Genomic DNA, 17,510 nt, shown 5'->3' on the forward strand with positions numbered 1-17,510 from the left:
TGTAATTTTATAGGCTCCTAGCAGTCTTGAGCTTCTTCGGTGCCAAAAAAATTAAGATTCTTTTTACTATTATTTCGAATTTACAGTTCATTAATTAGGTAGTAGATGAGCCTGAACTCATTATGGGTGTTTCTGTGGACGGCGTTCGGTGCCTAGGTTCATTTACATCCGTGGTAAATAGTAACAAAAGTAAAAATTAATAAAAAGTGCATTGTTTTTGCTAATAGTGTGTGCATGATAGGTGTTGAACTTCCGTGACATTAAAGCATGGAGCTAAATCCAAACCAAATGCCAAAGTAAGCCTAAGGCTGGTTGTAGTGGGAGTATCATAAGTAGTATCATGCATGCCAACTAGACTTTTTGAATGATGTGGCACACAATTAAATGAGGAAAGAGAGGATGTAGTATCATATCATGATACCGTATCATATTAAATGATCTACTAGTTTGTGTCATGCATGGCAATTAATAAGGTAATCTAAGATACTAACTTATAATACTATGCATTACGGAGGTAGTATCACACACTAGTATCATATGCATGATACTAGTATATGATACTCTCCATTACAACCAGCCTAACCAAACACCCCTTTAGTCAAAGTAGTTCCTTCTTATCTTTATTGCGGGATGAGTCAACGACTTCACTTAATAAATGGAACTTCTACTTAGAAAAAGGCCAAAGTTAACTCCATCCATCCAGGCATCCAGTAATATCATACATTCAAGGATTCAAGGTAAGGGGTTTCCTGGATGCCAGACAAAACCCAACAGTTTTATGTTCTATTTCTTCCAACAAAAAGGAAGGCCTCTGCATACTTGCGTACAACCATAGTTCTATTAACAAGATGTCGTACACCAAGACTGAACAGATCGACTTACAGAAGAAAAAAGGAGAATTCTAGAGCAGCATCATGAAATAGCTTAGTGAAAACCCTTTTTCGTAGGTTTCCATACACCAGCCACCGCAGAATGTGTCGCAAGTCATAACAGACAAGTACAGTGCTCCTACAGAATGATGACAAGGGGTCGTGACATGGGACCAATGTCATTCCTTAGACTACAGAGGACAAATGCCCCATCTGTCTCAGGAGAGAAAGCTTTTGCACCCAAGCGACTAAATGTAGAGAACAATATGTGTTTCCATCATCCCACATCTCTAGTTCCTGATGTCTCCTATTCTCACTTATCTATATGTATCTTTATGTGGATGGTGCATATGTCCGTGCATTGCTAGTTGCTAGTTAGCCCGCTGCCATTTTGTTGCTTCGTTTGAGCAAGCTAGTGGTAACTTGGAATAAGAGAGAAAAGTGGTGAAACCCATGAAGCCACATAAGGCCCACTGGTCTCGACCCTATATATATAGTTATAAAATTCACAGGTATTTAAACAATGTTGTACGTGGTTGTTTGAGAACACTTATGAGTTATTTCCAAACAATTCCAGGACATATTTTCTTGGTGGAAGATATAAATCATTGCATTTAGTTCTTTCACTACAAATCATTGCATTTCTGTGTACAATATAAACATGTTTCATGTATATGTGTTTCAATATATTTCAAATGGGTGGTGGACTTATATAACCAACGACATGGAATGCATATACTGCATTGTTTTTGTGAAGAGGTGTGTACCGCATTTTCAATCATATAAATCAATGTCCCAATCGAAAAGTGTTTCTTGGATGCTGACATGCAGTAAAAACCGATTAACATTTTAGAACTTAAATAGTGTCTACATATGTGGATTTGTCTCCCTTTTCCTAGGAAGAGACATGTTCCCGGTTTCACTAGTAAAATTTCTTACAAGATCAGAATCCAACATGTTTGAGCCAGATATCACCTTTCAACAATCCGTGCCTGAAGCTCAAATCACAAATTTTCCCAGACCATTAAAAGAGTTAACTGACCCAAAACTAAGTTGTTCATGGGAGTAATTTACATTTAACAACGCGCAAAAGCCCTCGGTCTGTGGAACAATAAACCTCTTGTGAAGCATATTCCACGATAGACATGGTCTCAATGACATTCACACCACTAGAGGTGACCTCCTCTGACAGGCTATGAGGCGGTATTTGGACCTGGAACAAGTGGCGGATCCAGGATTGGAGCAACCCCCGGGCACAATTTTTCTTTCGGACGTGACAGAAAAAATTAACGTCTATCAGGCTATAGCTACCTCAAATATGGCTCAATTGCACCAAAAATTTTGAATACAACTGAATGTTTGACAGCAGCACCAACCATAAGCAGTCTGCAGTAGCAAATCCAAACATTATAGCAAATAAAAAATGTTCAATCATTAAAAAAATTCTATCAACAGCAGACAATAGCCATTACCAAATACCCAGTATCCTGGGCCTGGCCGCATGGGCAGCAGACGGCGTGCCGGAGAGTAGGACTGCAGGAGCCAGGAGAGGCCGGAGCAGAGCCAGGAGAGCGAGCCGGCGAGCACCGGAGCAGCAGGGCGAGGCGGCGGGCGGTGGAGCAACAGCCAGCAAAAGCAGGGGACGGCCGGACGAACGGCGGAGGACGGAGGGTGCGGCTGAGCGGCGGAGGGAGGGCGGGACCGCGGGAGGGGAGTCGCCGGAGCGGAGGGCGGGAGACAGGAGGGGAGTCGCCGGCGGGCGGTGGCGGCTGCCTCGCTGCACGCGGGAACTAGCACTAGTGCGTCCTTGCGTGGCTAGGTCTGCGAGTCGGGGCGAGGGGTCCTGCTGTCCTGGGCCTGGTGTAGTTGGGCTAAGCCCCGGGCCCATTCAAAATTATGGCTAGGTAATAACTAAAAAAAAGGCCACGCCCCTGGCCTGGGGCCCAGATCCGCCCCTGCCTGGAACACCACCTCTCTAGTGCCAACCACCAGCTCTGACAAAGGTCGACATGTCTGAGTACATTACACTAGTAGAAAAAGGGTCTAATGTAAAACTTATTAGTCCCGGTTTGTAATTGAACCGACATTAATGTGACCATTAGTGCCGATTTCAATAGACAGGCGGGCGGCGCTCATTAGTACCGATTCGTGGCGAATCTTTAGTACCGGTTCGTGGCACGAACCGGTACTAAAGAGGTGGTGGCCTTTAGTACGGGTTGGTGGCTTCAACCGGTACCAAAGACCCCTCTTTAGTACCGGTTGAAGCCACCAACCGGTACTAAAGGTGGTGCGCTACCACGCGCAGTGCACAATGTTTAGTCTCACCTTGCTAGTTGAGAGGAACTCGCACCGGTTTATAAGCCCCGCCACGGCTACCGTGTCGAGCTCCTCTCTAAGCAGGCCTTTGTGAGCCTATTGCAAGTCTTCTGCCCCGTGGGGCCTATCGGGCCGTACGGGCCTGCATCCTGGCCCAACTAGAAATTGGGTTTCTAGCCGTATGCCGACCGTGCCGACCCAGTAGATTGGCTGTTTTTACTTTATTTCAAAAATAAAAATTAAAAAATCCTTACCAATCGGGACTAAAGCTTTGATCCCGGTTCGTGTTGAACCAGGACTAAAGGGGGGGACCTTTAGTCCCCACTCTTTAGTGCCGGTTCCAGAACCGGTATTAAAGGTCCTTACAAACTGGTACTAAAAGTCGTTTTTCTACTAGTGTTACTACCGTCTCAAGCATGTTTGCAGTAGTCAGATGTGGCATGGTGTTGCGCTAGAGAACCATAATGTTCAGCGCCATATTTTCAACTAAATACAGTGTTTCAATCTCTACATGTCTTGTTCTCAAACTAACCTGCCTTTTCTTGCCCAGGCTCATCTACACCAGCTGTGAACAGTAAATTCCAGAAAATAGAAAAATACCAAAGATGCTCGAGTGTGCTAGGAGCTTCCAAAATTCTACGGCCACATGATATTCGACGAGCTCTAGACAAAAAAACGGTTCTCAAAGGAACTTTGAAAAAAGATATTTTGAGGACCTTTTTTTTTGTTTTTGCCTAGAGCTCCTCAAATATCATTTCACCATGTAACTTTGTAGGCTCCTAGCAGACTTGAGCTTCTTCGGTGCAAAAAAGAAGAAGATTATTTTTACTATTATTTCGAATTTACAGTTCATTAATTAGGGAGTAGATGAGCCTGGGCTCATTATGGATGTTTCTGAGGACGGCTTTCGGTGCCTAGGTTCGTCTATACCCATCATCAACAGTAACGAAAATAAAAATGAATAAAAAGTGCATTGTTTTTGCTAATAGTGTGTGCATGATAGGTGTTGAACTTCCGTGACTTTAAAGCATGGAGCTAAATCCAAAAGCCAAAGTAAGCCTAACAAAACACCCCTTAGTCAAAGTAGTTCCTTATCTTTATTCCGGGATGAGTCAACGACTTCACTTAATAAAATGGAACTTCTACTCAGGAAAATTAAACATTTGTTAGAAAGAAGCCAAAGTTGACTCCATCCATTCAGCAATATCATACATTCAATGATTCAAGTGAAGGGGTTTGCTGGATGCCAGACAAAACTCAACAGTTCAAGAAAATATAGCTGAAGTATTGTCCAGATAATATGGATTTTCTTCTCATTACCCAATTGTCATGGGGAATTACAAGGTCAGAATCCAAGATGCATCACCTTCCAAAACCATTCTGTTAGTAAACTGACCCAAAATACGCTGACCATGCCAGGAATCCAGATTTTAAGAGCACGCAAAAGCACCTAGTTCCCTGTGCTACATGCAACAAGAAGCATCTCCTGACCTGACCTCTAACCCACAATGACCAGAGGCTCGTCCGCGGTGTAACCTTTAGAGGTGATATCCTTCGGCAGGCCGCCGCGTAGTATCTGTACCTGGAACACCACCTCCTCTCTGGTGCCAGTCACAAGCTCGAAGACACAGGCATCGTTGACCTGCAGCCGGTTGTCGACAGCGAAGTCCATCCAATCTGCATCCAGCCTTTTCGTCTTCAAGTCACCACAGTAGCGCATGGCCCATGACCTCCCACGGCAGATGAGGGTGGCGGAAGTGCGCTCCTCCGGGAGGTGCTTGTGGAAGCGACCTGGAATGTACTGGACACAAAGCAACATCATAATTGTAGTAAACGGGTCATTTCTGCAACTACTGAGTATTTGAAGAATTTGTTGCTGTCTCATACCAGCTGAAACGGCTTCTGAACATGAGACCTTGACAGAATGACGGTGAAGAAGGGGTGGTTGCAGGAGAGTGGGGTGGTCTCACAATCTTCGCTGGCATCTGGAGCTGGTGACAGTGAGTTCTCGCAAGGCTCTACTTTTGGTTTGATGGGGTATGCATCCGGCAGCTGCTTTGATGGACATAGAGGGGTCTCCATCTGAAAAAATTAAAGCGATCAACTTCCCACTGTTAATGTCAACTCCATGCAGATTTTGTGACCCAGTTCTTTCTTTTCAAATGTCATAGAGGAAAAACTTCCTATGAATCTGTACTGCAGAAAAAGCTTTGATCTTGACAGTGAGCATGAGAGTGAAAATTATCTGTCCTCATTTGAGTCATTTCAGAAACATGACAGTGAAAGAGGGAGGAGTAGTACTTGCTCATCTTTCACCCGATCAGGCAAGGAAGAGGTCCCTTGTACATCTGCCAAGGGCAAATTAGCAACAAATCAATCTCTCGTGATGTAACTATCAATCTAATTAGTAATGAAGAACATTATAGTAGAATTCCATACTGGAGAAATGGTGAAAGTACTATGAGAACGCAGAATAAGATCTGAAAGTGCTCATCAGGCTGTCTGACTGGTTTTTTTAAATAGTTGCAGCGGGTTTCCCACATTATCTGTAACACTGATGTCATAAAGCCTAGGACTAAATTTAGGAACATTAATTTCTGTTGATCTGTAGATACGTTTAAAAACCATTGTAGTTCCCTTGGCAATGGCATCCTAGAGCGGCAGCACGTTTTCTTGGATAAATCCATTTTAATTATTTCTGGATTTCATAAACAGTTTAATCAGCAACGTGGAAAACAACATGGCACCGGACTGACTCAGTTAGATCAAATGTTGAAGAATGTAGCAACAAACGCTAAGCATCCTCATTTCAGGACGAACTGTAGTACAATGTGTAACTACTCTTCCACATCATTTTGAACTTATTCCATTTGAACTAGACAAACTTGCACAGGATATGTCGCAGGGTTCGGACTGTAATGGAATGCTAAATGATGGGCAGGGAGGTTGAACATTTCTTAAGAGAGGGTGTAATTAAACATAATAGATGCATCTGAAAAGAAAACATAGAAAATTAACGTTTATAAGGAAAAGAAAAAGGAATATGAATTTAAAACCCAAGAGAGAGCATAACTAGTTAAAACTGAAACAGCAGCAAGCAAAAGCATTATTGACACATTCAAGATAGAGTAGCAAGCAGACAATTCAGGCAATAAATATCAAGATCTCCAGAATTGTTAACCATGTAGTTGACCTGTACGATCGATCTAATGAAATCACGGTATGACATAAATAGACCATACGTTTTGATAACATGGTTGAGGATATTCTCAGGTCACGTACCAGACGATTCCATACACCTTGACTGCACAATACGTTTGCATTGGTCGCCATCCTGCAAGAGAAAATTCAGTGATTAGGCTTACTAAGTAGTGCCCCTTGACTCATACCACTCGCTGTTATACATACACAAGTATATAATTCCATGGTTAGGCTTACCAGTCAAGAGACAACAAGCTGTTCAAGTACTCACTCTAGGAATGCGTTCTAAATAATTGTTTAAGTGAGATCTGCTAGCCACTGACGAAAAAGAAGGTTTGCAGTGTATTAGAGGAAAATTCCTGATTATCACTTTGTAATTTGGACATGGGATTATTGCTTTGTACTCCCTCTGTAAAGAAATATAAGAGTGTTTAGATCACTAATATTTCAGTAACACTCCAAGATGAAAGCTTGGAAAGTCTTCTCTAACTACTGAATTAACAGGGCTTGCAAGCATTCCATCGAACAGAAGACTGAAGCAAGAAAGTGTTTAAGCAAGCCACACACGAATAGGACTCCATGATTTGGCTTACTGATCCAAACACAACAAACTACTCTAAGTGTTCGCTCTTCTGAACATTTGCCCAAGGGAGAGCTGCTATTATGTCAGTACTGAAGAAATAGCAGAGTTTGCAGTGTCTGTACTCTGTACCCTGCACTAGAGCAGAAAGAGGAGCAATGGCTGGTAGTGGTAGGGCATCTAATCAAATTTGGACTTGAGATTGTTAGTTTTCACTTTTCAGAAAGACCACTCTTGTTAGTTTTCGGACAGATGAGAGCATTAGCAGCAGCCAGTGATTAGCGGCGGCTTGCAGGCATTCTGTCGAACAGAAGCTTGACAGGAGACGCGCGGAAAGGGGATGGAGAATGTCTCACCGGCGGCCCGCCTTGGCGCGTTGGCGGGGGCAGGGAAGAGGGCGACGGCGTGTGCGGGTCCGTGGCGGAGAGCGCAGAAGCCTGGCCTTTGCGGCGCTCCAGCTCGCGGCGGATGGCGAGGAGCTTGCGGCGGAACGTCCTGCCGCCGTCGGGGAGGCGGGCGGCGATGCCTCCGTGGATGCTGGCCTGCATGCGCTGCAGCCTCGCCTGCAGCGCCTGGTCCGGGAGATGGCGCAGATCGTCGCTGGCGACCACCGCCTCCGCGTCCTCGTCCGCCGGGGAGCCGCCGGGGAGCGCGGGCTCCGTCGAAGCCGCAGCCATTCCGTACACGGGGTAGTTTCAGAGAAGCAGAGAGAGAGAGAGAGAGAGAGAGAGAGGGAGAGATGCGGAATGCGGAGAGACGGAGGGGGTGTGGGAAGAAGACCACCGGACTCCCCGATGAGTGAGCGAGGGGAATCGCCATGTGTAGTAGGGACGCGGCTCGTCTGACGTACGGGCCACACACTGACATGTGGGCCAGGACCCACCCATCAGCGGCCCAACGACAGGGGCCATACATCAGGGGATCCGGCTCCGTGTAGTAGTAAGTACGAATTCTTCAGGATATCTCTGCTACATAAATCTTTGCTATTACTTCAAAAAAAAACATGAGATTCCCATTTCATCTTTCTTCTCGCCACTCATTTTTCAATCTTTTATATATACATATGATAATCAATCACATTAGTTTACTTACCTTCCGAACCCATTCTACTTTAATTTACTTATCAAATTTCTAATCAAAATATAAAGTAATTCACGGTCATAATTTGACAAACATTTGTTTACACAATTGCATTATTATTGACAAGTAAATCACAAGCTAACATACTAAAATATTTATATCCCGTTGCAACGCACGGGCATTGTTCTAGTAAAATTGAAATGTTCACAAGAGAGTGAGGGACGCCAATCAATCTATGGTTACATGCTTAGAGCATCTCCAGCCGTTCGCCCCCCCCCCCCCCTCCCCCCCCCCCCCCCCGGGGCTTGAAAGAGCGCCACATAGGGGCACGCCGGCTAAAAAATCAGTGTGGGGACGATCGGTTTCCCAACCGCTGCCTCCAGGCATTGCTTTTGAAAAAAAATATTAAAAACATACTCGACCAAACACGACACAGAATTCAGCGAAATTTAAGTGTTCCATCGTTTTTTACATATTGAAAACATAATCTACTGCTGCACCCCAACTACTACTACTACTGTCGCGCCGCCGCCCGCTGCACCGCCTACAGGTTGAAGGCGATGTAATCATCACCGTCGCCGTCGTCCTCCTCCTTCTTCACGTGGCCACCGTCCCTGCTGCACCCCTACCCTGGGTCGCCTCGGCAGACGGGTATGACTGGCAGCGGTGCCTCGTCGTCGCTGTGTTCGAGGAGGATGACGCCGCCCTCGTCACGGCCATGCCGTCGAGCGGCGATCTCCTCCAAGGCGCGGCTGGCGCTCCATCTCCAGCTGGTAGTAGTCCTCGCACGCCCACTTGATGGCGGCCTTGTCGGCGGTGGCCATGTCGTCGTGCTTGCTCTTGACGGCGACAAGCCCTGACTCCGTCTTCGGCTTGACTAGACAGGAGGAGGAAGCAGAGGAGCTACCGCCGCCCTTGTTGATGACGAGGGCGCCGCCCGAGCAGCGTCTCCACGGGCTCGGACTTGACATTGGCGAGCGTCGGCGAACTGGAGGAGGAGGAGGAGGAAGAGTACCCGCCCGCCATGCGCCTCGGCAGCCAAGGGTCGCCGCTCCGGCAGGGGACCGGGGCCGGGGTCGCTGGGTACTCGAATGGCGGCTCGTTGCCGCCCTCGAGGTGCTCGAGGACGAAGTGGAGCGTGCACCCGGGGACGCCCCACCACGGGCGGTGGCTGTCGGTGTTGTGGACCCCCCTCACTGGCCCGTTGTTGGTGGAGGCCAGCTGTTCCTCATGCCGGCATTGGAAGTACGCCGCCCACTGCGTGTGGTTGTTGGCGGTGTACTCCGGGTGGCCCCGCACCTCCTCCGGCAGGGAGGCCCGAATGCGCGCGATCTCGCCGTGGAAGCGGTCGTTGTTGGGCTGCAGGGGGACGAGGACACATCCGGCGGTGAGCCTCCGCAGCCCCAGCACGCGCATATCAGGTGGAGCTGAGTAGTTGGCCTCGTGGAGGAGGTAGGCCTCCCACTCGTGCAGGTGGAGGCGGCTGAAGGCGTTGGCCGCCGCTCCATCATCAGGGAATCGCTCCTCCATCGGCGGTTGTAGACGCTGCAAGCGGGGGAGATAAGAGAGAGAGAGAGATGAGATGGAGCGTCGGCGGCGAGAGAGGGAGTGCGGGCGAAGGACAGTGCGTTCACCGGCGAGGGAGGCGGGGTGGCTTTTATAGCGGCTGGGGGCGGTAGACGTGTGTACGCGTGGCGGGAGGGGAGGGGCGTGTCGCCATGCCATCACTGCGCCGCCCATGCGGAATCAATGGAAGGCTGACCGGCGGCAACCTTGGTATTGAGTCCCCATGGGAAAACGAGAAGATGAGGTAGACGAGATGCGGCTGGTCGCTGACTCGGCGGGTCCACCGGGCTTTCCCGCCAAAAATGTTTCTCCCGGCGCCCCTGGGTGACCCCCCCCCCAGCATGCCGGGTTTGGCCTGGTTCCGCTGGCGCCAATCTCGGGCCTAACCGGCAAAAATTGGGCTTCTAGAGGCACGACTGGTGTCGTGGACTTAACACGACAGATGCCCTAGCGAAAGGACTTAGGTGTGAAGCCATCGCCTATAGGTTAGCTTGAAGGGGTTAAAACGGGACAAAGGACACAGGGAGTTTACCCACGTTCGACCCCTCTCAATGAGGTAAAAGCCTACTCCTGCTTTCGGTTGTATTACTTGGGTTTCGATTACCAGGGAGCGAATACGCTTGACCTAGTTCTCGATCAGTTGTTTCTTGAGTTAACCCGCTGCCGGGTCACCCCTTTATATACACAGGTTGACGCCCGGGGGCTTACAGAGTCCCGGCCGGCTCATACACAACATGTCTGGCTCGGTAACTAACTAAGCTTGCCTTACAGTACAGGTTAAACATATGACGGTTCATCCTCTTGGGCCTCAAGTCACCTTTGAGTCTTGGGCCTTCAATAGGCTTGCTTCATGATATGCCATCTTCATCTTTAAGTCGCCAGTGGTATGACCCAGCCCCTCCTGGGCGGGTCATACCCAATAGTTACATCCCAACAACTGGCCCGTTTTTTTAGCACAGGCGATAAAAAATGGCCTTGGGGGCCTATTGGGGGGGGGGGAGGGCAAGTGGAGATGCTCTTAGAAGGACACGGTGGTATCCTCACCTCATTAGGGTTCAAGTTCCTGTTGACTATGAAGATGTCCGTGACGACTTCGTCAATCCTAGGATGATGTGCCGGCTCAGTCCCTCGAAGGTGCTCATAGTTACTATGTGTTCATAGGGATGAGTCATGAGTGTATGTGTGCATATATATAAACGTCTATATTTGTACCGTGTTCAGAAAATAAGGAGCGAGGAGACGAACATAGTTGACTAATCAACATTTTTTGTTGAGTTAATTACATTTTTATGCATAAACGTGCGTACAGATTCATGTATAAACTGAAAAAATGATACAAATCAATCTTACAGCTTGTATTTCAAGTACATTTCCGTCCGTTGCTGTATGAGGCAACAACTGGCCAACAACTGGCCCAATAGTTACATCCCAACAACTGGTCCGTTTTTTTAGCACAGGCGATAAAAAATGGCCTTGGGGGCCTATTGGGGGGGGGGGGGGAGGGCAAGTGGAGATGCTCTTAGAAGGACACGGTGGTATCCTCACCTCATTAGGGTTCAAGTTCCCGTTGACTATGAAGATGTCCGTGACAACTTCGTCAATCCTAGGATGATGTGCCGGCTCAGTCCCTCGAAGGTGCTCATAGTTACTATGTGTTCATAGGGATGAGTCATGAGTGTATGTGTGCATATGTATAAACGTCTATATTTGTACCGTGTTCAGAAAATAAGGAGCGAGGAGACGAACATAGTTGACTAATCAACATTTTTTGTTGAGTTAATTACACTTTTTATGCATAAACGTGCGTACAGATTCATGTATAAACTGAAAAAATGATACAAATCAATCTTACAGCTTGTATTTCAAGTACATTTCCGTCCGTTGCTGTATGAGGCCCACATGTAAGTGGCACAGAAATAAATTGAAATGTAGCAAAAACAACCTCACGGCAGCAGGACTCGAACTCCACACGATGCCACTTACACTCAAGGAGCGAGCCATTGCACCGCAGCTACTCTTTGATGTCGTTGTAGATAGACAACATCATTTATATGGATAGTAAACAATTGATTTGAAGTCCAAATAGACCCTGGACAAGGGTTTGAACAAGTTTCTCTCCTTTTCGATTTTACTCCGGGAGGAATCTGAAAGCCTGTTTCGGAATTTCTCTCACAAGGATAGAATTGTGTTGAATGATGTGAACTTGAGGTGTAGGCATTCAAGAAAGGGGGAAGTTCTTGGTCTTCAGGAATCCACAAGTATTCATGGAATCACCCAACATTTTTTTTCTCCTTTCTTTGCCTTGGACAAATACTCCTCACTTGCTGTGGTAGATAATTGAAGTGGAATGGCTTGATTGGCTTGCAAATGGATGAATGGTATGTTGTGATTTAGTTCGATTAGTTGAAGCCACGAAGGGGCATAGGTGTATATATGGGGAGAGATTCCAGAAACCTAGTTTTAAAAGTAACTACCCCATAAGTACTAGAAGAAAAAACTTTTGGAGATTCCAAACACGTTCAACATTTGAAGGACCAAGGCATGTTCTGGAACCAACCATGAAACACTGTACTCAGAACTACTAGGCGAAAGTAGAACGGTGGTTCCAGATGGCAAATGTGGCTCATTTCTACCGCAATAGAACTGACTTGGAAGTAGTGGCGAAGCTTCATGGGGGCCAACCTCGGCCATCCCCCCCCCCACCACCACCCATCAGCTCACAAGTAAACAAGCCTATATCCTTTGTATTAGGCCTATTTTTCACTAAAAATCAACCGTAAACAACTATGCCCCTGAAGCCCATGGCCCTCCCATGCTTTTGGCTCAAGCTCCACCACTGCTTGGAAGTACCAGGTATATCCGATTGCTCGAAAGTAATGTAGTTGACAGAACGACACCCAAAAGGGAAATCTGCGGAAAAGAGCTAAGTCATAGCTCAAAAGTATCGGATAAGAAATCTAAGGAGGTACTGGAACTTACATGTGACCAAATAAAAAATGCAAACCAAGAGGCTTGCAGGTGTCGGATAAAAAGGTTAAGCTCGGAGGTGCCGGAGCTAATAGAGATTTGTATCAAACGGATAGCCTCGGTAGTACGTACTGGAACCAAACAATGCGGTGGTTCTGGTGCTATGCAATATTGTGTTTGAACACTATGAAGATATTAACCCTAAGTGATTGGTGTACTGAAAGAAGAATCTTAGGATATACTGAGGCTTTCTAGAATTTTAGGTGGCTAGATTGGATTCTTTGAGGACTTTTAGAATCTTCCATGAAGTTTCATACCAAAGTACCTTTGCTTGTGCCCCTCTTAATGTCACGGTTGTCCTATACTCATTGTGAATCTTAGATTCACCATAAGTGTATAAAGTACACACTACAAGCTTGAGGCAGACAACACCATTGAAAGATGTTGATTGGAGCCATAGCAAGTGGAGATGCTCTTAGGAGGACACAGTGGTATCCTCACCTCACTAGGGTTCAAGTTCCCGTTGACTATGAAGATGTCCGCGACGACTTCATCAATCCTAGGATGATGTGCCGGCTCAGTCCCTCGAAGGTGCTCATAGTTACTATGTGTTCATAGGGATGAGTCATGAGTGTATGTGTGCATATGTATAAACGTCTATATTTGTACCGTGTTCAGAAAATAAGGAGCGAGGGGATGAACATAGTTGACTAATCATCATTTTTTTGTTGAGTTAATTACACTTTTTATGCATAAACGTGCGTACAGATTCATGTATAAACTAAAAAATGATACAAATCAATCTTACAACTTGTATTTCAAGTACATTTCCGTCCGTTGCTGTATGAGGCCCACCTGTAAGTGGCACAGAAATAAATTGAAATGTAGCAGAAACAACCTCACGGCAGCAGGACTCGAACTCCACACAATGCCACGGACACTCAAGGAGCGAGCCATTGCACCACAGCTACTCTTTGCTGTCGTTGTAGATAGACAACATCATTTATATGGATAGTAAACAATTGATTTGAAGTCCAAATAGACCCTGGACAAGGGTTTGAACAAGTTTTCTCTCCTTTTCGATTTTACTCCGGGAGGAATCTGAAAGCCTGTTTCGGAATTTCTCTCACAAGGATAGAATTGTGTTGAAAGATGTGAACTTGAGGTGTAGGCATTGAAGAAAGGGGGAAGTTCTTGGTCTTCAAGAATCCACAAGTATTCATGGAATCACCCAACATTTTTTTCTCCTTTCTTTGCCTTGGACAAATACTCCTCACTTGCTGTGGTAGATAATTGAAGTGGAATGGCTTGATTGGCTTGCAAATGGATGAATGGTATGTTGTGATTTAGTTCGATTAGTTGAAGCCACGAAGGGGCATGGGTGTATATATGGGGAGAGAGTCCATAAACCTAGTTTTAAAAGTAACTACCCCATAAGTACTAGAAGAAAAAAAATTTGGAGATTCCAAACACGTTCAACATTTGAAGGACCAAGGCATGTTCTGGAACCAACCATGAAACATTGTACTCAGAACTACTAGGCGAAAGTAGAACGGTGGTTCCAGATGGCAAATGTGGCTCATTTCTACCGCAATAGAACTAGCTTGGAAGTAGTGGCGAAGCTTCATGGGGGCCAACCTCGGCCATCCCCCCCCCCCCACCACCACCCACCAGCTCACAAGTAAACAAGCCTATATCCTTTGTATTAGGCCTATTTTTCACTAAAAATCAACCGTAAACAACTATGCCCCTGAAGCCCATGGCCCTCCCATGCTTTTGGCTCAAGCTCCACCACTACTTGGAAGTACCAGGTAAATCCGATTGCTCGAAAGTAATGTAGTTCACAGAGCGACACCCAAAAGGGAAATCTGCGGAAAAGAGCTAAGTGATACGTCTCCGTCGTATCTATAATTTTTCATTGTTCCATGCCAATATTATTCAACTTTCATATACTTTTTGGCAACTTTTTATATTATTTTTGGGACTAACATATTGATCCAGTGCCTAGTGCCAGTTCCTGCCTGTTACATGTTTTTGGTTTCGCAGAATATCCATATCAAACAGAGTCCAAACGGGATAAAAACGGATGGAGCTTATTTTTGGAAAATATGGAAAATTCGGAACGAAAATCAACGCGAACCAGTGCCCGAGGTGGTCATGAGGCAGGGGGCGCGCCCCCCCTTAGGGCGCGCCCCCTACCCTCGTGAGCCCACCGTAAGGCGGTTGACACTCTTCTTTTGCCGCAAGAAAGCTAATATTCGGAAAAAAAAAATCACGGCGAAGGTTTCAGGCCAATCGGAGTTACGGATCTCCATATATATATATATATATATATATATATATATATATATATATATATACGAAACGGTGAAACAGAGCCAGAACAGAATGCAGAACCAGAGAGAAACAGAGAGATAGATCCAGTCTCGGAGGGGCTCTCGCCCCTCCCATGCCATGGAGGCCAAAGACCAGAGGGGAAACCCTTCTCCCATCTAGGGAGGAGGTCAAGGAAGAAGAGGAATAAGGGGCCCCCTCTCCCTCTCTCCTCCGGTGGCGCCGGAACACCGCCGTGGCCATCATCATCATCACCGCGATCTTCACCAACACCTCCGCCATCTTCACCAACATCTCCATCACCTTCCCCCTCTATCTACAGCGGTCCACTCTCCCGCAACCTGCTGTACCCTCTAATTGAACATGGTGATTTATGCTTCATATTATTATCCAATGATGTGTTGCCATCTTATGATGTCTGAGTAGATTTTCGTTGTCCTATCGGTGGTTGATGAATTGCTATGATTGATTTAATTTGCTTGTGGTTATGTTGCTGTCCTTTGGTGCCCATCATATGATTGCGTGCGTGGATCACACCCTAGGGTTAGTTGTATGTTGATAGGACTATGTATTGGAGGGCAAGAGTGACAGAAGCTTCAACCTAGCATAGAAATTGATGCATACGGGATTGAAGGGGGACCAATATACCTTAATGCTATGGTTGGGTTTTACCTTAATGAACATTAGTAGTTGCGGATGCTTGCTAATAGTTCCAATCATAAGTGCATAGAATTCCAAGTTAGGGATGACATGCTAGCAGTGGCCTCTCCCACATAATACTTGCTATCGATCTAGTAAAGTAGTCAATTGCTTAGGGACAATTTCGCAACTCCTACCACCACTTTTTCACACTCCCTATATTTACTTTAGTTGCTTCTTTACCTTAACAGCCCCTAGTTTTATTTTCGTGCTCTTTAATTTCTTGCAAACCTATCCAACAACACCTACAAAGTACTTCTAGTTTCATACTTTTTCTAGGTAAAGTGAACGTCAAGCGTGCGTAGAGTTGTATCGGTGGTCGATAGAACTTGAGGGAATATTTGTTCTACCTTTAGCTCCTTGTTGGGTTCGACACTCTTACTTATCGAAAACTGTTGCGATCCCCTATACTTGTGGGTTATCAAGACCTTTTTCTGGCGCCGTTGCCGGGGAGCAATAGCGTGGGGTGAATATTCTCGTGTGTGCTTGTTTGCTTTATCACTAAGTAATTTTTATTTGCTGTTCTTAGTTGTTTTCTATCTTTAGTTATGGGTAGGAAACGCAAAATACCAAAAAAAATAGTTGTACCTACTGAACCAATGGTTGAAGAACCACTCAAAATCTATCACACTGCTGAAGCTTTTTACTTGGATCATCTTCGATCCCTTTGTGCTCGTGCCGAAACCCCAACTAGCTTAGTTGAGGGCAAATCTTTAGATGAGCATGCTTGTTATGTGCGACACTGTATATCTGAAAAAGGGAAACTATTATGGGGTCAAATTCAACGTTTGCAATGCTATGCTTGGAATTTATGTGAAATATATGATTTTACTTGTTGTTCTGAAAACCCTAAGAAACACCTTCCCTATCAATGTGAGTTTAGTGATAATGGAATTGTATCTTCGTATGCTAAGGGTGTTTACAATTACTATGATGTTCAACAAATTGAAGAATTTGTTGCTTTTGCGGGTGCTTATGAAATTGCTTCTTTGATTGAAAAGTATGATGCTACTTTTCACAAATCTGAAAATTTTGCTATACTTAAATATTGCTATGATAATTATGCTTCTAATACCTATGTTAAACAATATATTGAGGAATACTCCGCTTTCCAAGAAGAGACTAATATTTTGCAGGAGTCTATGGTAGAAGAAATTGATGAAACTGTGAGCTCATTGGATGAAAAAGATGAGGAAGAGAGCGAAGAACAAAAGGAGGAAGAATGGATTGATCACCCGTGCCCACCTTCTAATGAGAGTAACTCTTCAACTCATACATTGCTTAATTCCCCTTCGTGCTTACCGAAGGATGATTGCTATGATGACGGTTATGATCCCTTTGATTCTCTTGAAATATCCCTTTTTGATGATGCTTGCTATACTTGTGGCCAAGATGCCAATATGAATTATGCTTATGGAGATGAACTTGCTATAGTTCCTTATGTTAAACATGCAATTTTTGCTATTGCACCCACGCATGATAGTCCTATTATCCTTTTGAATTCTCCAAACTACACTATATCGGAGAAGTTTGCTCTTATTAAGGATTACATTGATGGGTTGCCTTTTACCGATGCACATGATGATTTTGATGAGTATAATATGCAAGTGCTTGCTGCTCCTACTTGCAATTATTATGAGAGAGGAACTATATCTCCACCTCTCTATGTTTCCAATATGATAGAATTGCAAGAAACTGTTTATACTATGCATTGGCCTTTACTAGGTGTGCATGAATTGTTCTTTTATGACATGCCGATGCATAGGAAGAGAGTTAGACTTCGTCATTGCTTGATATATGTTGCTTTGTGCTCACTACTAAATTACAAATCATTGTTAATTAAAATTGGCTTTGATATACCTTGGGATCCGGGTGGATTCACTACTTGAGCACTATAT

General features: G+C 45.3%; 1 protein-coding gene and 1 long non-coding RNA gene across 2 annotated transcripts; both read right to left on the minus strand.

Moving 5' to 3' along the window:
- Positions 1-1,741: 1,741 nt before the first annotated feature.
- On the minus strand, positions 1,742-2,773 carry LOC125524371 (uncharacterized). The gene is made up of 2 exons (XR_007290714.2): positions 2,342-2,773; positions 1,742-2,255 (listed from the first exon to the last, which is right to left on the minus strand). It is a non-coding gene; the product is annotated as an uncharacterized LOC125524371 (long non-coding RNA).
- Positions 2,774-4,375: 1,602 nt separating this feature from the next.
- Positions 4,376-7,748, minus strand: LOC125521922 (uncharacterized). The gene is made up of 5 exons (XM_048686984.2): positions 7,323-7,748; positions 6,468-6,519; positions 5,487-5,533; positions 5,073-5,267; positions 4,376-4,986 (listed from the first exon to the last, which is right to left on the minus strand). Exons 1-5 carry the CDS (start codon positions 7,641-7,643, stop codon positions 4,684-4,686), a joined length of 918 nt encoding a protein of 305 aa, XP_048542941.2. The 5' UTR covers positions 7,644-7,748; the 3' UTR covers positions 4,376-4,683.
- Between the last annotated feature and the right edge of the window lie 9,762 nt (positions 7,749-17,510).

This window comes from Triticum urartu, chromosome 7A (genome assembly GCF_056163025.1).
Source record: "Triticum urartu cultivar PI428250 chromosome 7A, HENAU_Tu73, whole genome shotgun sequence".
NCBI classification, from domain to species: Eukaryota; Viridiplantae; Streptophyta; class Magnoliopsida; order Poales; family Poaceae; genus Triticum; species Triticum urartu.